The sequence below is a fragment of the Macrobrachium nipponense genome, chromosome 39 (genome assembly GCF_015104395.2).
Source record: "Macrobrachium nipponense isolate FS-2020 chromosome 39, ASM1510439v2, whole genome shotgun sequence".
Lineage (NCBI taxonomy): Eukaryota > Metazoa > Arthropoda > Malacostraca > Decapoda > Palaemonidae > Macrobrachium > Macrobrachium nipponense.
In genome coordinates this window covers 4893783-4918732 of record NC_061099.1, presented here as the reverse complement: position 1 = coordinate 4918732, position 24950 = coordinate 4893783, and the positions used below count along the sequence as shown (strand labels likewise).

Genomic DNA, 24950 nt, shown 5'->3' with positions numbered 1-24950 from the left:
CCAGCAATAAAATCCACATCGAAAATCTACTTACCGTTCGTCTGACAAAATTTGTGCGTTTCAGTTCGATTTTGATATCCTCTGACATGGGTCTGGCATCTTCTTCCCTGACAGGCAAGTGTATCCACTCCTTCCCTTTCCGTATATCACCTGGTTGAGAACTGTAACCTTTTTTGTTGGTGTGGGAGCTAACTGTGAGGTACACTTCTGCAATATTCAAGCAAATCCAAATCATAACTATACAGACACCACCCTACTTGCAAACATTCAACTTACAAATAGTCTGAGATACAAACAGGATCACAAAATAGAATTGCTTTCAGAATGATCCCCTTTGCCACCTGTAAGTTCAAATTTTGTTTTGCGTGCCTATTCTATGTATATGGTACTGTATGTACTATATGCTGCATGAGGAACACAGTAATGGCCATTCAGAACGTAACTTGTTTACCATACCAATGAGACAGAATTTCTATTAGGTACTCAAAAATATCACTCACCTGAGTTTACACTCGATAATGGCGCATTCATTCTAGCCTGACGTAGACTAACAAAAGGAGGATTATAATTAAAATTTGAAGCGACTAGTTGTCCATAATAATGAACATAGCGTTGTTGACTGGGAATAGTAACACCCTGAGGAGAAGATATTAAAAATGTCATTAGTCACACCTTTTTCAGTGACAAAAGGCAACAATTCAATATCTTTTTATTTTTACAAAAGTTGAATGAGGATCAACTTATCAAAACTACAAGGATCATATTACAGTGGAAAATAAACCATACTAGTAATCTTGTAATAAGTTAAATGAGCATTAGAGTACTCATCAACAACATACATAAAAGTTTCACCTCTAGGCTCCAAAAATATACTCATTTACCTTGCGGTCTAAGGTTCTTCTGTCACCATAAAAATCTAAAGCCTCTTGTGCTAGGAGTTTTGACCTGCAGTGCAGAAGGTAGCAACAGATCATTACACCTGTACGCCCCTGAAACAAAATTGGAGAAAAATGTAAAATAAGACTCTTGAACATTGTCATCTTAGCAATACCCTAAAGAAAAATACCTAAAGGAACCCATTGTTAAGTTCATATTATTCCATCACAGTTTTTGAGTTCTGATATTTTCACATGATTAGGGATAATTACAATGTTTTTGCAAAACACAATTTTCTAGCAAACTCATTCATCATAAAATGACATTTGTATAACATACTCCTCCCAGCTGGATTTGCTCCTCAAGCATTACAACTATTTTTTAATATTTATATTTTTCTTATTTTCTGGCAAACATTTTAATTGTTGATTCTTTTATTAAGGAATACTAGTCACACACCTTTCCTAGGTGACTTCTATAAGAGATTCTGAGTGAAACTGTTCTTCTACTGAATTCAGTCAAGTTGCAAATAAAGCTCATTTGCAATTAACCAATAGTGCACAGAATTATTAATCTCCAGTCCCTCCTCCAAACAACATCTGTTCACTTACCTTTCCAGCTTTGCAATGAACAACTGCAACATTTTTAGGATCATCTTCCAGCCATTCAGCCATGTCCTTACAAAGAGGCTCTATGTCCATAAGTGGCGGGGGATTGTGATCCGCGAAAGGAAAATTTCTCACACGGTTATGGAATCTCGCCTCATCATAGGATCTATTTTTTTCTGAACACCTGGCAAGGAAAAACTATTTTACAAAAATGGCACTGAAAACAATATGGCAATATCTCATTGCCTTACAGTAGTACTTGTTCATAAATTTCACAAAACTTAGAAGGCTTCTTTACTGCTTGCCCTATTAATATGAAGTTCACAGGAATGTACGTAATATGGCCCCCTGCTCTTGACAGTGCTTTACACTGATTTCCTATCAAAAGAAAATTATACCTACTAATTTATTGTAACTTTACATAACAGAACAGCATCTGTTAATTTATCAAAATCAAGTCTTTACTCCTCATTTAAAAATAATTTCAGTTACCAGAGCATTCAAAATGATACACAGAGGCCCTGGAAGTTTTACAAGAACTTTGAAATGTTTGGTTATTAAAAGTCAAACATTTACCCTGAGCTACAAGAATGTCTTATCGACTGTCATGTCAAAACTTTTAAAAAATTTATTTTCCAAAATTTTTCTCATATCTATAATATATACATACTGCCATTTAAGAGTGAGTTAGCAACTCTCAACACTCACAAGGTTGGCCAAAAATGTTTCTTCTTGGAAAAAGAATAATATTAATATTCATGTTAAACAAATTTTAATCTTTAGGGTTACTTTCAATCTTGATATGTGCGAACGCTTCTTTATGTATCAAAGTTTCCAAACATTATTAATACAGTATTACATATATATAAATGTTCTCTCCTCACAGAAACAACTTTAAATACCTAAATACAATGAGCTATATTTGAGTACAATGGATCTCATTAAGTCCTACATAATATTACACTATAACATTAAATGTACAAAGTTAATGTGGAAAAGGTAAACTTACAAAATGATACAGTAGTACTTACAAATTATATATTCTATAGTGGTCCTTGTGTTTGTCCTCTAAAAACCGGCATACTTCATCAATATGATTTCTATAAACACCTTCAAACTTCTGTGCAGGATAACCCATGGCAATGAGCCGCTCTGTGATATCTGTGCCAGCATGTTAAGGAAATGCAGCTTCAAAGAATTTTGTGAAATCAAGCAATACATGAATACATAAAAGCCTCTTTCACCCGATACATTCTACTTACAGAAGTCCTTCAATAAAAACATAACCTTGAGCAAATTCTGTTGTGCATGAATGGAGATGATGACTACCATTATCAACATTATCTATACTACTAATAACATTTATCACTTAATAGACACAGTATCATACTACAATAATAAAGAGTAGTATACAATTTATATAAGATATAAATTCCACAGCAAAGTAGCATAGTATAGTATACAGTATTAAATGCAAAGATAAAAAGAACATCATAATAAGAAGGAGAGCTTGAGTTCCATCACTTCACAAGATTATTTTCTCTCACTGTTGTGGCCTATAACAATGCAAAAGAGCCTTTCTAACCTGATGGGGTTCCATAGGATCCATAACAGGTAGAGCTTGATGTATTAACAAGACCATCTATTCACAAGACATGATGAATTACCAAACTAGACCATCAAGAACTTCAAGTCACAATCTGAGGGCATCAAAAGACACAAATGATAATCATATATCCTTAGACCACAACAAGTCACAGGACCAGCCAGACTGACCCAGTTGACTGATCTAGGTAAGCAAGAATGCAACCCATACGTTCCATGCAGGATGGGCTATAGTTGGTCCAAGAAAGTACCCTGAAGAGGAGGATGGTTACACCTGTAACAATTTGGAAACCATCAAGCCCTTGGACATACCAAACTGATTTCAGAACCTGAAATATTGGTAATCCTGGGAAACTAGCAAACCACTCTACCCAAAATTACCTGTTCCTGCAAATGGTCACAGTGACCATCACCACTTCAAAGTATAGATCAATGTCCTCAAGAGGATTTCTTAGCCTACTGACAGAGCAGTTACAAGCTGTTAAAATTAAGTTCGTGGATAAAACTGGAGATATAGATATTTAAGGTAGTAAAAACAGAAAAGAGACCCATGGATCATGACAGCAAATATCCCTAAAGACGATTAAGACAGCATTATAGAATATATAAAAAATAAAAACCAAGGAAAAATAGTATTTAGTAAAAGTTGAAAATGACATCAAAATGGTTGCCACAATGAAATCTAAAAAACCCAAAGATAAAACATTATACGTATACAGTAAATGGGGGAAAGCATGACACTAATTTGTTATATAGGTGCATGACAATTAAGTGTTGTAATTCATGAAATAGCATTTACCATGTAACACAATGATCCTCCAATGACAAAAATTTGGCCACAGATATAAAAACTGGGGTAGATCTAGGGTACTTATCTGCGGCGGCCTAGACTATGGCAGTTGCGGTTTTTCTATGCAGTTTTACCTACTGAACAATAATTTCAAGTAATATTTATTCGGACAACTGTAATTAACCAACCCCCCGGGGCCAGTACTAAACATGGCGAAATACACTGGACGCCCCAATCCCTAGTGGATATCGTATCTGCGGTTACGTTCCTTGCAGTCCGTGCGGACTGCTTCTGTAGAAATACCAAAACTGGGAAGAATGTGTGAACAGTCACCAATTAAAGGGTTGTAATTTAGAGAGGTCTAAGTATACGCACTACCAAAATGTACAGAACAGGGTACAGATCATGCCAGAAGTATAAAGAAACATAAACAAGATTAAAAAATGTAACTGACCATGGACACAACTGTAAAATAAAGTAAAAACTTTTGATATGGAAATATATATGAGGAACAACTATCCAAATATGAAAACATATCACAAAAAAAAAAATAATAATAATAGCACATAAATACATAATGGAGCATGAAGATGATTAAAAAAACTGGAAAATTTACCTTCTTTGGAAGACACGACCGACCACACCTTTCAATATGATGGCCCAAAAACTGACGGGTAAATGAAGCTCATCAGGTGGGCTAAATGACATCTGACACAAGGGCATCAAAAAATTAACTGAGATGATGATGATTAACTATGCAGCAGGTATATAAACCATACATGTCGGAATCACACCAACCACTATCGAAGACACGTATTTCACCAATTTTCAACTGAAGGGTGTTGCTGAAAACGATAATTTACCTTTCGACAGTGAATTGAGTGCATTGTTTCTTAGCTTTCAGACACAAAGGAATTTACACTACTTTCCAACAAAAGATACGACTGGAAATTAAAACTCGAAAGAAACCTGGAAATGTCTTGAGGCCTGTGGAAAACATTCAGGCTACTACTTACAAACACAAGAGCTACCCAAACACAGGCTAAATAGGTACTCTATTCTTTCATAACATTCTTAAACTCTGACATTTCACTTTCTGAGACCAGTATTTTGCCAAAACACCCAGCCAAAGGCTATGAAAACATTTTCACCCAATGTCAATAGGTAGGTAGGTAGGTACCTAAGCTGGGTAGGTCGATCCAGCCAGTAAGTCAACTTCCCGCTGGGTCACCCTTGGTATATAGGTACACCATAGCCCTGGCCAAGCTAGACATCAATTTTGCTGAATAAATAAGAGATTTTAAAGCAATATAGGTAGGTAGGTACTTGGCCACTGTTTGGCCATTACCCACGGTACCTCACACTGGCCCTCTAGACTAAGTTAACCTTCCAATGCATAGTCCGACTGACAAGCAAGCATAACGTTAGGCTTCACTAGCCTGTTTAAATTCCCAACGGACTTAAGCCTAGGCTACGTTCCATTACAAAGCCTAGGCCTAGGCTAGGCCTACGTCAACCAAGACCACAGTTTCCGTCGAAACCAAGTAGACCAAGTTAGCCTAGGCCGATAGACATTTTCCGACACGACACGTGCGAGTAGGCCTAGGGTCAACAAACCCGTTTGACACGAAACTGACACATCCATTTGACACACCTGGAATGGCACTTAAAACCCTCTTGCTCTGGCACTCTCGCCTAGGCCTAGGTGCCAAGCTCGGGTTGAAAAGAATAGGTGAATACGAAGAGAAATTCGTTAAATACCGACAGATAATAAGTAACACACAAACGATAGGCTTAATTAATTTGTGATTAAATAAATGGGATAAGTAATCGTGGAAATTAAAAAAAAATCGTTTGTCAAAAAAGGATACAACTTAAATCTAGGTCGTAGCCATCTTCTTTGAATCTTCTCTTCCTCTTTGACACTAGATTCCTTATTCCCTTACTCATCGTGTCAAATGAGAGGGCTATAAGGAAACCTGCCCGACACTATTAGTCACGACTGCACTATTAGTTACACTACTAGCGAGTTACTACTGAATATACAACACCATTCACTCATTCCCCCCCCACACGACTCGGCCATCTTCCCCCTGCACCTCGTCCAGAAACTCCCTAAAGGCACCTAGGAAGGCTGAAGGTACAGAGTTCCGCTTATTTTTTTTAACGTTCCACTTATATTTGTATATTATTCTATTTTCAAAAAGACTTAGTCTCGTATGCACTGTATAATTTTGCAACTAGCGCATTCGTAAAATTAAGCTCGTGATCGAGAAATCCCCATTTTATCCCTAACAGATAAACGGGCTGCATAAAGGGGATATTTTGGTTTAATAGAAATTAATAGATTGTCTGTTATAAGTCTAGTTAATATTTGATTTACAAATAAACAATATATGTATATAATATCACACGTGTCTAGCGCACGTATAAATTAGGTCAAAACAAATCAGCCTGGTAACGTTCTGTTCGGCCCCTAGCAGCAAAGCCTTAACTTTTCCCCTAGCAGCCTTTTTCCCCCATTCCAACCACTGCGTACTAGACTGAAACATTCCGCCTGGGCAACTAGTCCGCCTTGATTAGGTTCTTCCTTATTTAATATGGAGTTATTTTACTTTTTTCACTTAAAATTGATAAATATTGTATACAACTCGTCCACTTGAGCTTAATATGCGAATATTTAACTGGAATTCGCGCCGATTGGACAATTCATAACTGTGTGTCTCTGTACTCGATCGTGAAATCGTGACAGAAAAATTACACCGGAAGAAGAAAGTTTAATGTCGGGATTCTGGAAAAAATATATATGTATTGAGTCATATCCAACGTCATTCTCACTTGGAATTCTCGTAATTCTCTTGGGAATTTCTCAAGCGAGTTAACCAGTCGCCCTGTTACGTTTGAAATACCATGATTTCATAACACAGCTTTTTTTTTATTTGTGTAGATCTTTGCCACTGTAACTTTCGAATTGTGACAGGATTTTAAATTACTTATATTATTCCTTTGTTAATGCTTTGTGGAATTTCATATTCTATAAAACATCATTCATTATTCAAAAGACCAGTCAAGTACAATGGCAAACCGAGGACACGTGAAATGACCCACCCGAGAAGCCCACCTTCAGCGTATGAACGCAGTTTGACCTCAAGTGGCTGCACGCGTTCTATTGCAAACTTATAAATCCTAACGTTAATCCCTATCTGCGATTTATTCAGAGAGATTAGAGGCCACATGCATCATACCACGAGTCAGAATGCACGCGGGTCTTGACGATTTACTGATGGAATCGTCCGATTTAGCAATAGCATTGCGGAAAGCCCTGCCAAACATTTGTGTCGTACCCTTTCTGTTTAGCACCTGATACCCTGAAACTGCGTACAAAATCGGTCAATTGGGGCGATGGGAAAGGATGTATGGCGATACTTTTTTATTAATAAATTATCAATTCTGCTTTGTATGCATATATAATCATAATTTTCAAACCAAACAGATGAACCAATTCTATTGCTAAGCCATCCACCACTTTTTGAGTCTTGAAACAGATCTTCGGAAGCAATTACGCAAGGAAAATTGGGCGACTTCGTCGGCTTCTGACGCTCGGAGGAAATTGTAAGGGGACGAGCGCATCCGGCGTAAGTTAACTTTCCTTTGGAAAAAGTGAAGTTAAACTTACCACAGTGTTTTTTGCTTTTTTATTTATTTTTTCTATTTTGTTAAGGCGAACTTCGAGAATATTTGCTCCTGTGGGCATTGAAGGTGTTCGAACATACAAAATTACATAATAGAACTATGAGACTGTTTGAAATTTGTGGAGACTTGAATCGAATGTGAAAGGGCAGGAAAGCTCCTCCATTTTCACAGTATAGAGCAAAAAATAGCTATCATTTCCATATTTTTTAAATATGCACTAATATTTTTATGTTTCGGAATTCTCGGCACTTCATCTATTCCCAGAATCATTCTAATCAATTCAAATCTAAGAGACAAAGGTTGTATGACTCTCATGTTAAAATAAAATTGCTAAAATTTTGTAAAGTGATTCGTAGGGTTTAATATATAATTAGGTTTTTCTTTATGCATGTATTTAATGCTTGTATTTGCCAAAGCAATTTTAACTTCACTCGCTACTTCTTTGTAAGCCACAGCTGTAGGAAATATTGTAACAAGCTTCATAATTAATTCTCTCTCTCTCTCTCTCTCTCTCTCTCTCTCTCTCTCTCTCTGCATTCATACAATATGCAAGTGAACGTCTTTTTACCGTAATACAACATTATAATATGAAGATAAATGGCCTCCCCATGAAACACTATTTGAACGTTGCAACCATATATTTCGAGCAGTTCCTTTTGTGCCCCTGTTCACGGGTAAAAGTTGGTATGCATGTGACCGTTGACCCAGGGAGGGTGAAAATTAAACTGTGTATTGATATATATATATATATATATAATATATATATATATATATATATATATATATATATATATATATCATATATATATACATATATATATATAATAGTCCTAAGTGACCCCGTATGAAAGATTTCTATATCCGCCACTGGAATCAGATCTTTATCAGTAATTCAACCGACTCGAGACCGTTCCATAATTGATAGATGAACCAAATTTCATCAAATTCCGCTCAACCGTTCTTAGAAGTAGGCCGTTAGGTAACACGAAAGCACTATTGATAAGGCTTTTTTATTCATTTTTTTTTTCTAGTCTGTTAGACTAACAACTCCAATAGCATAAGACACACTGTTAAAATATATTCTTATGTCTCCAGAAAGCTTATTATAAGGTATTGCTTGTAAGGCTTCTTAGTGTAAGTCTAAAATATAAGTCTAAGGTGTAAGTCCGAGAATATAGGTCTAGAGAAGCCATCACTGATTTTCTTGGCTGTTCTCGATTGCTTGTACTGATTCTATTCATTGATTTATATCTTTACGTTCTAGTCATACCCTTTTTCTAATCTTTCTCTCCTTCTTCGTCATCTTTTTATTTAGTGTTGCTTATCTCAATCTTTCATTCTTCTTTGTTCTCTAATCTGATAGGAGAGATTACGATATAAAAATGATTAAGGATAGTTTTGTACTGTCAGATTACTGTACTTACAATTTTTAAGTAAATTTTATCAAAATCTAATTCTTTACCACGAAAATAATTCTTCATCCGATCAAAATTTGAAGCAAAAGGAAATTTTTGACAAATTCTGACGTAATATGAAGCAAAAGTGGCCATGCTTAGAGTACGTAATTTTGATAATTTTAAAAATTAAGTGAGAAAGACATCTGATTTAATAAGAAAAATAAGTTATTCTTGTGATATTTATTATATTTGAAATTATTTATCACCTTTCTAAATTGCGTTATATGCTAAAAGTGCTTTTAAACGTAAATAACAATAAAATGTAGCTTTACTCGCAATCTGAAACATAACTGGTTAGGTCTATTGTACGTAATTTTCATTATTTAAAAATAAAAATCCAGTTGGAAGGGCGTTCCATTGCGCAAACAAAAAGTTATTCTTGTGATACCTATGACATCAGGTGCTTTTGAAAGCATATCGCCAACCAAATCGTAATTCTAACTTTGGAAATTACCACTGCCGAGACGTGGAATGACTTCTGCATTACGTCATACGGTTTCCAATAATGGATCTTTTGTGCTGCCTGTGACGGCATTCCCTGATCCGTTTCTGTCCTCTGATAACGTCGTCATAATGGCAGAAATGACGGATTACGTAATGTGATTATCACTCGTGTGGTTGCAAGGTGTGATTCTGTAGTATAAAGGTGTATCCTGCCAGAGAAAGTTACAAGGACAAGGAGTTACAAGGATTAGGATGTCTCAAAGACTTATTAGTCAATCCCAGGAGGCATCTCTAAGAGTGGGTTTTACTATTCATTCACAGTGTCATAACGATTCTGTCTAGCTTTCTTTTAAACTCTTCCACACTGTTGCTGTTTATAAATTCTGGTGGCAGTTTATTCTATGTGTCACATATCTTGTATGTGAAGAAGTTCCCGCAATGAGACGTGTTGTATCTCTTCAGTTTGAGAGAGAGAGAGAGAGAGAGAGAGAGAGAGAGAGAGAGAGAGCTCTGACAATGGTGGTTATCCAAACCAATATATGGTTTGGACAGCTCCTTAGCCTTTTCAGAAAAAGAAAAGAATGTGTTTATATTGTTTACAAAAGACACGTGTTTTTTTTTCTTGAATGGGCATAGTCACAATGGGGTGTGAATATGGCATATATATATATATATACTATATATATATATATATATATATATATATATATATATACATATACATACATACATACACACACACACACATATATATATATATATATATATATATATATATATATATATATATATTATATATATATATATATAAATATATATATATATATATATATATACATACGTACACACACACACACACACACACACACACACATATATATATATATATATACTATATATATATATAGATAGATAGATAGATAGATAGATAGATAGATAGATAAATAGATAGATAGATAGATAACGTCTAATTTTTCCTGACTCAATTTTCTCATATCTTAGTCATTTCCAATTATTATTATTATTATTATTATTATTATTATTATTATTATTATTATTATTATTATTATTATTATTAGATTATTATTTAAACTAACTTTTCCCTGTTTCGTTCCCAATAATAATAATAATAATAATAAGATAATAATAATAATAATAATAATAATAAGATGAAAATTTAAAACAGTAATCTACGAAAAACAAAAGCCTAATCTCCATTCTAATTCTATTTTTTAATCCATCCAGTTTAACATTTAAAATGGCATAGGTCTAGTAATTGGCTTAGGCCTACTCTGTCACTCCACGGAAATTGTAATCTTGCAGAATGCTAAGTCTATTTTTTGGTTGTTTCGTATCATAATTGTCTTTTACTAAAACACACACACACACACACTTGACGTGTTTTGTAATGCTTCAAAAACTAGGAAGTGGGATTATTTTTAGTATTTAAGTTTAATTCATATTTATGTAAAGATTTTTTATATTCTTCCTAATTAAGTATTACTTTATCGCACCATATTTCTGCATATTTAGAGATGGAGAAGAGAGAAGGAAGAAGAGTAGAGGATGAGAGAGTGAGAGAGACGAGGAGAGAGGCGAGAGAGAGAGAGAGAGAGAGACTGAAATTAGACCAACGCTCTTAAAAATAAGTAGGGAAGCATAATGTTTATTGATTATACTAAAAATACGGAAGAAACGGAGAGAGAGAGAGAGAGCTAATTATGCAGAAAACGTTACACAAACAGAAAAAAAACATACGGTGATCGATAGATCGATAGATGGAGAGACAGTATGTCCCAAGCACTTCCCTAATTCCGTGTATTGATCGACCAACTCCTTGAGTCTCTGATGAAGAACGACATGTTTCTTGTATGCTATTTTAGCCTGTTGCCTACATCATCGATAAATCTTGGGAATTAATGGTATGTCTGTGTATATTAGCTTAAGATATACGCTATATACAACTGTATACGTTGCATATATACATATACACAAGTAGGAGTACCAATTTATTCACTCTAAACCGTTTCCTTAAACCGTATGAGAAAATTTACTCTAAGCGTGTTTTTTTTTTTTTTTGTATATGAACACTTAAACAACTGCACCTAACCAGTGGTATTACTGAGTATATTATTGTAAGATACACGTTGTATACATTGTATACAGGTATATACAGTTTTCCGCCCAAACCGTTTCCACTAACCGTAAGAGAAAGTTTTCTCTATGTATGCTTGTGCGTGGATGAACCAACTTCTAAACAGCTGCACCTAAGCAGTTGTAAATTGGTTCACACATGCTAATTTCCACGATGAATCATGAGTGATGTAATTAAGTTCATAGTGTCGGCACCTATTCGGGTAAAAGGTGTAGTTTAATGAACATGACTCGTAACTGTAAAGCCGTGTAGCTATCCGTGAAATAGGCCTACATACAAGATGGCCTCCCAAAAAAAACTCATGTGTGACTGATATTTTTATCTAGGCTTTTATTTTTTTTAAATCATTTTGAATAAATGCCTCCTTTTTGTTTTCCAAACACCCTTTCTTTTTCACAAAGAACCCTCTGCAATTTGGTGTTGTCTGAAAAACGTTCACAATTATTCTTCACTTCATCCTCTGTATTCATTTGATATAACTGAATTAGGCCTATGTCATCGCCTCTAAAAGAGTGACACTAGAGAAAATGCTGGTTAAACATAAGCCTCAAGATGAGGCTGATTCATTCTATGTCAGTAGACTAGGTTTTTTCAACCTCGTTAGCAACAGAGGAGAGACTATACTGTCGGAAGTAAGCTTCAGATAACGAATAGAACATAAAGAAAGCCCTAAAATTAAAGAGCTTGCGCGCTCTTCGATTCACAGCAACAGGTGTGACAACCAGTTTTTTTGTTTTCACTCACCTTATTACAGAACGTTACAAAGGTTACAGAGAATTTACAACATTACCGGAAGAATGATATAATGGATAAAGCCGTTAACACTTATAAAGTAATGAATGTGGATAATAAATTTGATGTTTTTACGTCCATGGTTGGTCTAGAGCAGTGAATCTCCAAACGTACATTTTGCCGCCATTTTTGTTCTGACGTATATTTATCTCAATTGCTTCTCTCTACATGGAAAATGTTTTATTGTTTTTTACGTGTTAATTTTTCTTTGTTATTTTCATAAATGTCTCACCATGCTTTCCCTTTTTTCACATTTATTTATATGCATTTATATTTATTAAGCGTTTCCCCATATGAACGTTTATTTTTGTAAAACTATTTTCAGTTTGTATCCATCGAAATTCACACCACGAATAACAAATAATTATAAATAGGCATAAGCCGTTAAGCACTGGGCATTAATTGTTCTAAAACTAGACCTACTACGCAGGATTATTTAATGAGAACCTAACCAAGTTTATTGATATCATAACTCAAATAAATGCTTATGTTTCAGTTTTATTATTATTATTATTATTATTATTATTATTATTATTATTATTATTATTATTATTATTATTATTATTATTATTATATAGATCCTCGCAAAGAGGTTCGTTTTGATGATGAAACTAGGAATCCGGGAGTCTTTTTTTTTTTTTCAAGTATTTTGTTTCCATTTTGCTTTTAATGGATTTTGTGCATCGCTGTCATAAAGATGGTGCTTTCAGGTTTAGAAATGATTATATGATCTAATATACGCAGGCACTTACGCATAGACATGTATAAGTAAAATTATATATCTGCGCGTAGGGAATTGGTATGGCTTACGAAAATGAGCTTAAGAGCATTCTTTATACATAATAGTTCATTGTATATTGCTCATTGTATACATTATTTCCGAGAGAGAGAGAGAGAGAGAGAGAGAGAGAGAGAGAGAGAGAGAGAGAGAGAGAGAGAGAGAGAGAGAGAGAGACTAAAGCATACATTATACGTTATTGTATACTGTCGCTTTCAGCAAATGCATCGGAAAATGAGGAGAGAAAAGGATAATCGTACACTGATTTGCTTAATATCAGAGAGAGAGAGAGCTCTAGACTCAAGAGAGAGAGAGAGAGAGAGAGAGAGAGAGAGAGAGAGAGAGAGAGAGAGATCTAGACTCAAGAGAGAGAGAGAGAGAGAGAGAGAGAGAGAGAGTCTAGACTCAAGAGAGAGAGAGATAGAGTCTAGCCCACAGATGATGACGAAGGGTATGGCAATCTATATGATGAAACCGGGAACTGTGTGGGTGGGGTATCGGTGGGCAGAAGACGCTGGGGGCATCGGTACATCATCGGTGTGGGTAGGCTGCAAACGAGGTGCTGCTGCTGCTGCTGCTGCTTATTGCAGCACCACCGCTACTACCCTTGACAACAGCAACAGGAGAGTTGCTGCTCCTGCTGGCTTCCCGGAAATCCGAAGGCAGTGGGTGAGTCAACCAACCATCTCTCTCTCTCTCTCTCTCTCTCTCTCTCTCTCTCTCTCTCTCTCTGTGAAACTGAGCAAATTGGTTTACAAATGTCCCCTTATCCTTCTTATTTCGCGGTGTATTTGCTGCAAAGAAAGGAAATATACAATCAAGTATTGTGTATAATGCATTCTGTGTGTGTGTGTGTGTGTGTCATGGGCGATAAATTCGCCAGCGCGATGTCGTGATAGCAGAGCTAAATTTGACACGAATGTAATAGATTTCGCAAGTTTGGAATGTAAAATTAATGTCTAAAAAGGCTTCATTTTTACTTTATTTATCCATTTATTTCTTTATTTACTTATTTATTTATTTTTGTAGCGGGTTTCTAGACATGTTTGATGGAGTTATGCAGATAAGAAGACGTTTACACTTCTGGATAAAACCGGAGTTTCTCTCGCGCTCTGCTTCTTCTTCTTTGCGGTCTGTAAAGTTACAGGATACAGCAGTACACTCACTATCCAAAGCTCCCCTAGATTTATCGTACTATTTGTGTTTGTATATTGTAGATGCTTAGCATTATAACATTATTAAGCATACAAAACCACCATTACCATTTCTGGAGAAAACGAATAACAGCTTTTTCAAAGTGGATTAACCATACAGGTGCGTTTTACTTTGCGTTCAGCGAGTAAGGTATCAATTAAGTATATGTTTACTGTATACATTATTATCATACCGGATATACTGTATGTCGTGTTCAGAGGCATGACAGAAAGCATTAAAAAAATGGTCTTGCTTACCCTAACTCCGCCTGCTGACCTAAATACCAAGATCCATTGCGTGAAGACAGCTATGTCTGGGCAATATGCATTCCAAACGCACGCGCGCGCGCGCAAATACACACACACACAGACACACACACACACACACACACACACATATATATATATATATATATATATATATATATATATATATATATATATATACTATATACTACATACATCGACTTTCAAAGAGCAATTTGGAACTAAGATGTCAGCCTACTACAAACTTCCTACACTGAACCATTTTTATTGGTGAGACTAAAGTTTAATAGCCGATATTATCGCTCAGACATTCTGACATGGAGTACAATCACTCCTTAACCGTTGTCTTAGATACAGTTACTCCTAACTGGCGTCCATTGTTTGCAGGAAGCGATTTAAACGAAACGTACGTCACGGGACAGTGCTCAGACGATGGCCGCAGGCTGATCTCGACAACCTTAGTAGACTATGAGCTCAGCTGTGCAAAGTGAAATTGCACTACGTTTACTTAATACTTTCACGGTATTGCAATGGCCTTAAGTGTGACACGCAAATGTAGAATTTTATATATATTATATGATAATAATCTTCATTTTGAGGCTAGACTGAGACAGTTCGAAAGTCTAGATTGCAGTAGGATAGGACAGGGAGAGACCTAGAAAGTGCTTGGTTAATGGCAAGACAGGCGACACAGGATATGTGTGTGTATGTGTGTGGAAAGTCGACAAAGGTTTCATAATGATTCTGTTATAGTATCTAAGGATGCTCTAGAGATTAAACTCCCTAATTTTATCTCACTTTTTTGTTCATTTATTTATTTTGGTTCAAGAGGTTCGGTCTAGGTTGAGCATTCAAAGATGTAAGTGGCTATGATACTGCTGTGTGTTCTTCAAACTTTTCCTGGAGAGAAACTGTATTGTTGGAAGATGTAAGCAGATAGATGAATGACTTAATTATTGATGAGATTATTCCTCATATTCACATAATACTCAGGTTATGAGTGGATGGAATATACATCAAATGGCATTGGCGACTCGTATTATCTGAGTCGTAGAAACGGGTGGACGTGAGGTCCCAATTTCCAGTATTAATCACTTGGGAGAAAGCCAACCAGGTCTGTAACATTCATGTGTATGCAAGCACGCACGGGCACTCCTAGTTCAGTGTCTTTGACAAAGTAGCATGATAATTGTTAACAGTAGCCGGTGATAGCACGCAGTTTAGACGTAGTCGAGAGATAATCTAAAGCAACGAGAGAGAGAGAGAGAGAGAGAGAGAGAGAGAGAGAGAGAGGAGAGAGAGAGAGAGAAGAGTAGAATTAATCAGCCAAAGATACTGATTCTTATGATGGACTTCCTGTATGTACAGTTGCGGGCAAGTGCATACGTAATGTATAAGTAATTCAAATTGCATTAGTACTAACTTACGTGTTTGCTCTCGCAACAAAAGACGTTCAGTTTTTGCATCTGTTTCTGGGGCTTTTTTTATCTTTACACCTCATGCAAAATGCTTCCTTATTTTTTCTTCTTCTCCTTCTTGGTATCGGAACTATACCAATGCGGGCTAAATAAAAAAGAAGGGATCTAATGATGCAACGGCTATTGTCAGTGTTCTCGGTAACCCATCTTTCTCGACAGAACTTAAAATTCAACTTCCGCGATTACACCGACATTTAGAAATAGCCAAGTGTCTAGCCAACGTTGTTCTGCTTTCCATTAAACGAGGAATTACTTTCATATAGAAAATAATTTGATTGAGCTATAAATACAGCGAACAAGCAAATTAAAAATGAAAATCACATGGAAACTATCTTCAAACGGTGAGGTGCTTTCGGAACCGCAGATTCACTTTATTATTATTGTTATTTTTTTTTTTTTTTTTTGCTCTATCACAGTCCTCCAATTCGACTGGGTGGTATTTATAGTGTGGGGTTCCGGGTTGCATCCTGCCTCCTTAGGAGTTCATCACTTTTCTTACTATGTGCGCCGTTTCTAGGATCACACTCTTCTGCATGAGTCCTGGAGCTACTTCAGCATCTAGTTTTTCTAGATTCCTTTTCAGGGATCTTAGGATCGTGCCTAGTGTTCCTATGATTATGGGTACAGTTTCCACTGGCATATCCCATATCCTTCTTATTTCTATTTTCAGATCTTGATACCTATCCATTTTTTCCCTCTCTCTTCAACTCTGGTGTCCCATGGTATTGCAACATCAATGCGTGATACTTTCTTCTTGATTTTGTCAATCAACGTCACGTCTGGTCTATTTGCACGTATCTATCTGTTCGTGATACCATAGTCCCAGAGGATATTTGCCTGATCGTTTTCTATCACTCCTTCAGGTTGGTGCTCGTACCACTTATTACTGCAAGGTAGCTGATGTTTCTTGCACAAGCTTCAGTGGAGGGCTTTTGACACTGAATCATTAATTATTATTATTCTTATTATTATTATTATTATTATTATATTATTATTAAGAAATTCACAGTTTCGTGAAAACAAATTGTTAAAAAATATCCACAATTATATATTAAAAATAGATTTCTATGTAAAAATATATAACAAAGACTTTCGAACACCTGAGGAGAAACACCGTTCAGGTGTTCGGAAGTCTTTGTCATATATTTTTACATAGAAATATATTTTTAATATATAATTGTGGATATTTTTTAACATTATTATTATTATTATTTAAACTGGCTATTTCCAAGACTATTAGTATGAAAGTCTTAAAATAGGACTGTTGTAAGACTGAACAGTTTAGTCTTGAACATTTCACCACATACAGAGAGAACAGTCATAGGCTCACAGCCTTGGAAGAAGGGGGTTTGTGGGTGGGGATTATTGGGGAGGAGGCGGTAGAGGGAGAAGAGGGGGAGGATTATATCGCCTTACGAGTAAAACTCTCCCGCCAAAACCTCCTTTCTGAGGAATTCTGTGCTCCCCCGCCCCCCACCCCCACAAAGTTAATGGCGGGAAACTGGAGGATCCTTGAAGTAACTGGAACCGTATGTTGCTCGAAGGAAATCCTGTTCATTGAGTGAGTGACAGTTTCGCCGCAGTCGTTATGATCCAGTTTTTTTTCCTTCTTTTTTAATTCGTAACGGTGTCCCTTTTTACGTTTAGTCCTGTAGTTACAGTATTACAGCTAACGTTACAGTGGTAGTGTAGGAGTGGTTGCTATGAGACTAGTGTTTTCCGTTTTAAATTCGTATTCACCTGGAATTTGACTGTTCTTGTCACTGTTAAACCTACACATTTTAATTTTTACACGAAATCAATGCATTTTTCACTTACATCTATTAATATTTGCACGAAATAAATGCATTTTTACTTATACCTTTTAATTTTTACGCGAGATAAATGCATTTTGTACCTACATCTGCTAATCTTTACACGAAATAAATGAATTTTTCCTTTTTGTATTACCGTCTCCTTACTACATCTCCTTCCTCAAAATTCGTATAGGAGAGGTACGTTAGCTAAGCCTTTCTCTTTAAGGTCCAGAGCAAGTCTTCTGATAAACCATCTTACAATAGGTCAAATGTCCTTCAAGAGTACACGGTGGTTTGAAAAGAAATTCTTATGATCTTGGGTTATTATCAGATGCTTTGCAACTTTAAGAGACATTAAATTGTAATAAGTCTCCCTAAATGAAAGTTCTGTCTGAATGTGATCATTTTCCTGCGCAAAACTTGGGCTCTTTCGGGTAACAAGGCTTCCGTGAGAGTAATGTTAAAAAGAAAAGAGAAATGGCCCTGGAAGTTTTGAAATCACCCCACGTCTTTGAGAAACTGCAATGGAATAAAAAAAAAAAAAAAAGGAGGGGGCGGTCTTTACGTGCTTGTGTTTTTTTATTGCAACAAGAAAATGCTCTTGTTCCTGGGACTTAGTACTGCATTCATGTAACTGATTTATACATGTCAGATTGTGCGAGCAATTCCTGACACGGGTTTCAGCGGCAGAATGATTCATATAGTCTAGGCTTCCGTAACCTAATTCTGAGTCCAAGTCAGGTCGTGTGGCCGAGTTTTTTAAAATCTATACAGCTGTATCCAGCTGCATTTCTAAATAATGTCTGAATGATTTTGTGCGTGTGAAGGTCTAAAAATGTGATTTTTTTTTTCTTTTATGATGAAAGATACAGAATGCACCACGGAATTTCGATAGTACACAGTAATGACCTAGGCATATGTTGCAGGGAAGATTACATAGGCCTAATTCATTCCCCAGCAGATCTAGTCTCACGCAGATGATGTCTGCGTAATTGCCAGATGGAAGAGAGAGAGAGCGGAGGCTGGAAGAGGTACAGAAAGATCGACACGGCAAACAATTTCGCCTTGGGAGAGAAATTAAAGAAGAAGGGCAGGTTAAACGTATCGGATTTGGCGAATTCTCTAAAGGGAAACCACCCGACCTGTATATAGGCGGACAACATCGGCCTAGAGTAAGAAAAATCAAAGCCAAAAAAAGCGGATGCTTTGTGACCGAGTGATTATGATTAGGTCTCGAATCACAGGAAATCGGGGACGTTAAAGTTGAGAGAGAGAGAGAGAGAGAGAGAGAGAGAGAGAGAGAGAGAGACTCGTATGCACATCATTGAAAACATGGATGATGGACCTTCGACCTTTGTCATTCTCAATAGGTCAGATAGAATACCATTTTGAAGTTCAGTCTAACGCACCAGTGAGCGTTTCGAAGAGAGAGAGAGAGAGAGAGAGAGAGAGAGAGAGAGAGAGAGAGAGAGAGAGAGAGAGAGAGAGAGAGAGAGTTAAACGTGAAAACAATAATAGATACAAAATGAGAGAAATATGACGCGGTTAACTCGCATTTGAATGCAATATGTGTATGATTTTAGAATTGGCTGCGATTCATACACACATGTTAATTGTATATATATCTATAATATATATAGATATATATATATATATATATATATATATATATATATATAACAAGTACACATCTTACACCTGATTAACGGCACAGGAAGTATTGTCCTGTTATCCACGCTTCCTGTGTGTGTATATATATATATATATATATATATATATATATATATATATATATATATATATATATGTATGTATGTAACAGTACACATCTCCACCTGATAACTGCACAGGAAGTATTGTCCTGTTATCCACGCTCCTTGATGTTTGTGTATCTCTTACGTAAAAGATCGATCTCGACGCTTTGTCAAATCGCCAGTCTAGTCACTTTACTTTGTGTTTGGTGAAAAGTATATTTTATCGGCTGGGTAGAGCATATTGAACGTAAGTCGTGTGTTTTTGTATCATTATGTATGTCACTATATTCTGTTTTTTTCCATCTGTCCATCCACCTGTGGTGTTTGCGCATGGTAACACTGCGTCCTGGGCTTTGAATAATATCCTATTTCGAATATTAACGGTGTAATTCGCATTCAGTAAATTATTAAAACACTTTTCAGTTGCAAATGCACACCCAGATATCCTTTTATTTACCCAAAACGTACACATAGCGTAACTATTTAAAGCCCGGGAAAGCCCGAGACACAGTGTTACCATGCGAAAACACCACAGGCGGATGGACAGATGGAAAAAAACAGTATATAGGTAATGCAATATATGACTGGTTAATAGATTTTTTTTTATAGATTATGATGCCATTCTCTTTTTTGTGGAATTGTTTAGTTATAGGCCAATATTTCACAACACCATACATGTTATATGATAGTCCCATATAGTAGCCCTCATCTTTATTTAATTGTTGAGTGTTTCATGTTTCATTATTCACCTTCTGGATCATAAAATAATAATGATATCGTACATTAGGTTGCCTGTGCGTTCTATCACGTCCTTAGGTAAACCAGAGCTGTTAAAATTTAATTTTGAACTCTAGTAGAAACAAGCGGTTTGCTATTAGGATCCAGACAGTGTGTGTGTGTGTGTGTGTGTATATAATTTGTTGGTTTGACAAACATGCCATCTAAAAATGATAAACGGATTTTTTTTCTTTACATTTTTCAAAAAAGAAATCATATATGACGGAGATTCACTCATTATATTTACTTTTCTGCCATAGTTTATTATGATAACTGTGGAAAATGCCCAACTATGTGGATAAAATTTGAAAGTACCTACTGTTCTCACACAGAGCATCATCATCGGTGATGTAACTCTGTCACATTCTCTGCATTACATTCATCATTTCAATCATTCGTCCTAGAAAATACTTTATGAATATATTATGCCTTTAAGGAGTTTGCCGTAAGACAGTAACAGTTTTGGCATGGATTAGGATAAAGGGTTGTAGTCTACAGCCAATTTTTTTCTATCACTAAATCTGTGTAAGCTGGCAATAGGCCTATAAGCCTAAAAGTTCTTTGAAACTGGAAAGCTTAATTACGAAAAGACTATATTAGTAGCATTAAATTATTATTATATTATTATTATTATTATTATTATTATTATTATTATCATTATTATTATTATTATTATTATTATTATTATTATTATTATTATTATTATTATTATTATTATTATACAACAGCAGTAGCAGCCTGTGTATGGCATTAAACCATTTGCATTCATTTGAAAACACAGTAATCCACACGATTTAAAATTGTCATGTATATTTCCATATAAAGTTCAAGGCATATCAGAATCTCTCTCTCTCTCTCTCTCTCTCTCTCTCTCTCTCTCTCTCTCTCTCTCACCGGAATCCAGACTTAATCGCGCGAGGAAATGTCAGCATATATCGATGATAAGTCGCCTGGAGGTTAAATTCACAAAGGAGAGGGAATTAACACGACAAATGTCACATAACCATGAGCAAATTGTTATATAACTTTGAAGTTACTGAAGTAAATAGATAGTCGATAGCAAAAAAGAATATAGCATTGCCATTTTCCCGAGACGAGGAATTCGTTGTTAAAATCTTAGGTCTAATGGAATCCCGACGGGCACTTCTGGGAAGTTAAAACATAACAGCTCTTTAAAAGGAGAAGCATTTGAGAGAGAGAGAGAGAGAGAGAGAGAGAGAGAGAGAGAGAGATTGGAACATCTGCTTTAATAGTCGCAGGGTCTTCGTTTCCCGATGCGCAGCTGTTGGGCGAGACGGTGTAATTACAACAGGTGGGACGAGGTATTTCCTTCGTGCACCAGAAATTCAAGTGATAATCCGCTCTGTAAACCTTGATCTTGGTACTACTGATTTGTTAATAGGCTCGCTGTTTTATAGATATTTTCCGGTACTTTATATTAAGTATACTTATTGAGCAGGTATATATATATATATGTATATATATATATATATATATATATATATATATATATATATATATATACGTATATATATTCAGTAGACTTATGACTGACAGTTACTAAGTTGGAATCATGGATTGCTCCAGAGCCAAGAGCCCGTGCTATACCGCATGGTTGTCTTGATTTAGAAACAAACATGAAAACAAAATAAACAACAAAATGGTATAATAAACAAAATAAAAACTAAAATTGGCATAATTTAAATGGCTTTGTCTTACCATAGGCCTATAGCTTAGAGCGTTGATGCACCATGACCAAACCTAAAGAGCTCCTATAATAGCTAGGGGTTATCGACCTGTAATGCGAAAAAATTATCTCTGAATAAAAGATTTAGCCATTCCAAATAGGCCTATACTTACTTGCGTAAGATAATGGAAATTAAAAACAACATTTATCCTAATTTTTTGCTCTTTTTTTTTTCAGAAGACGCCCTTAACCTTTAGATGTATTGAGTCTATACTCGTATTGATTCTATGTGGTTTAAATTGTGTGGAAGTTGCATGAAAGGAAATGTATGATGCAAGACAATCCAAAGCATGATATGACAGCGTGAAAGGGCAGCAGTGTGTATACGAATGCTGAGGGCAAAAAGACTGTCTGTGCTCGGTGTGGCAGAGATAAAGGAAGAGGGATTAGCCCTTGGCGTGTCAGATAGACTTGTAAGTAGTACGTGTCCTGCACGTACTCAGGACCCACCGAGTCCTGAGTACGTGCGAAAGGTTACGCATGTTAGGCCTAGGATTATGAGACTGAAATTCAGTGACTGAACCCTGTTAATATGAGCCATTGAATAAATGAAAAGTTCTCTGTGGGTTGCAATGTTTGAATGCAAGAAAATATGCAATTTCTGTTGAAAGCTGTCTATACTTGAAAATTAACAATAAGTGAGTAAAAGTTTGGTAAGTTACATTTGTAAAGAGTGGCAGGGAGTTCAGGCAGACAGGAATTTACAATCAAATCAGTAATTTTTGTTTTGATAAGAAACCGCAGTCACACTTGAAGAGGATTGAAATTATGGTTTAGACTAAAGGGAATAAAAAGTTCAAGGAGTCATTGAATCACACGGGGTACTGTTTTGTTTCTTTTTTATTCAACAAAAGTAAGTCTTATTCATTACGAACTATCTTTGTGGTAAAGTAACTTTTAATAGCCATGACTGCCCAATTTAAGCTTAGTTATTGTAAAGGGATTACAAACGAAAGCTTCCTTCCCCACCCTGTTAGGCTATGCCTTTCTCTCTTTATTGTTCCTCTGGAATATAAAAAAAAGATGGATTATTGTTATCATTCATAGCTAGAAAGCTTCCACGTTCCGGTAATTAACGGTGAGGGCTAGGTCTAGGGTAAGCTAGCAAGTTCACCATAAAAGTTATAGTTCAGCTGTCGAAGCATCTCTCTCTCTCTCTCTCTCTCTCTCTCTCTCTCTCTCAAGCAGGGTAAATAAATTCATTTCTGTAATTTCTGTTCACAAAACAAAACTGAACGAGAATCCTTTCTCTCTCCCGTTCAAAACTTTGGGTTACTTCTTTGTTGTAAGATTTCTTTTACCCACTTTCTCATATATATATTATATATATATATATATATCTATATATATAGATATATATATATATATTATATATATATATATATATATATTACATACACGTCTTAACATACGGTCTGTGTTTCAGCTCAGCATTTCACGTGAAAGCAGAGTAGGAGTACGTATCCGGCATTGTAAGTCACCCCGGATTCATTTTCGGTTGGCTTGTGATAAAAAGACTTCCCTTGCTCTTACCAGTATCCGTTTGTTTAATTCTCAAAGCGCCGTTTTAGAATGGTCTTTTTCTCAACGAGAGGAAGTCAGCTATGAACGCAGGACGCATTCGAAAGTTGAGCCGAGTTCTGTGAATGGAACGTGAAGAGGTTCAGTTTTATTGCGTTTGAAACATTAATCATTACGATTACTCATTCGGACGTCATTAAAAGTGCTGTTAAAAACGCGTTTTATCTAAGGGAAAACATAAGAAGCTTGAAAGTTATAAATATGAGCCTAGATTACAGACAAATTAATGTGGTAGGCTAGTACTATTGTAAATTGATAGTTTATTTTGCTACTCTGTCTTGCCAGCCTTTGAAAAGCCATCTTCACTTTCTCTCTGAGTCTGTGATATGAATTAACACGCTCGTAAACTAGATAAATATTAAGTAAAAGTCCTAGTTAAGTACGGATTTATGGGTAGTCGGACCGCTCTCCCCACCATTAATAATTAAGAGAAGAATCCTCAGCAAAATTGTGAGAATAACTCACCTTTTCTACTTTTAAGCAAGCAACCGTACATGAGACCATCATATTTCCATAGAGCTCTTTCAGTCAATACCGTTTTCTGTCAAACATTGGAGGAGACACTTAAGTATTATCAGTAGCCTTTACACCCTTTTGCACATACGTATTCGATACAAGGTTAAAGTGTATCTCTACCTAAGAACCGTTCATTTAAGATTATCTGTCAAGGATACTGTAGTGAGATCCTGTCATTATAAAGATGAAAACAAATGTAAATTAGTACTTCTTACCTCAGCAAGCAAAACAAACTAGGAAGATTCTTTCATTGTTGCCCTCTTTTAAAAAGATTAATCCAGCTTTGAAAAGCCGGCAGTTGCCATTCATCGGAACAGAAGGCCGCAAGTTAAGATATTGATCTGAAAAAGAAAAATAGGCCTATGTGGACCTCTTCACTATGAGAAACTAGGCCTATGGACTGGAGGGCCAATGTTAGACGAATTTAGGGCCTATGACTAAAACCAAAGCCACATCTGACGAGGACATTTTTTGGTTTTTTGTTAATAAAGATTTAGGAATTTTATTGGACAACGGGATCAAATAAATTGACAGTTTTTTAGCATAAATTTATTCATAATTAATTTTTTAATTATTTTTAAATGCTGGCCAAGTTAAATCAAGAGACATGGAAATAGAATTTATTTCTCCCACAAAAACCTAC

The 24950-nt window shown here is 35.8% G+C and overlaps 1 protein-coding gene and 1 long non-coding RNA gene across 10 annotated transcripts in view; one reads left to right on the top strand and one right to left on the bottom strand.

Moving 5' to 3' along the window:
• LOC135210060 (phosphatidylinositol 3,4,5-trisphosphate 3-phosphatase and dual-specificity protein phosphatase PTEN-like) overlaps positions 1-5995 on the bottom strand; it is an 81551-nt gene extending 75556 nt beyond the window's left edge. For 7 of the 9 annotated variants that reach the window (XR_010313444.1, XR_010313445.1, XR_010313443.1 and 4 more), the window contains exons 1-6: positions 5751-5995; positions 2516-2645; positions 1488-1668; positions 882-989; positions 501-636; positions 35-207 (exon numbers count right to left, since the gene is read on the bottom strand). Coding sequence is in view for 5 of the 9 variants with exons in the window: in XM_064242856.1 (XP_064098926.1) it covers positions 35-207; positions 501-636; positions 882-989; positions 1488-1668; positions 2516-2645; positions 5751-5829 (807 nt within the window). In the remaining 4 variants the exon portion in view is untranslated. The remainder of the gene's footprint in view (positions 1-34; positions 208-500; positions 637-881; positions 990-1487; positions 1669-2515; positions 2646-5750) is intronic. The other 2 variants (XR_010313446.1, XM_064242857.1) reach the window with 2 other exon arrangements.
• Positions 5996-13730: 7735 nt separating this feature from the next.
• The window catches only part of LOC135210488 (uncharacterized), a 29341-nt gene continuing 18121 nt past the window's right edge, over positions 13731-24950 (top strand). The window contains exon 1 of the long non-coding RNA XR_010313515.1: positions 13731-13867. This is a non-coding gene — a long non-coding RNA (uncharacterized LOC135210488). The remainder of the gene's footprint in view (positions 13868-24950) is intronic.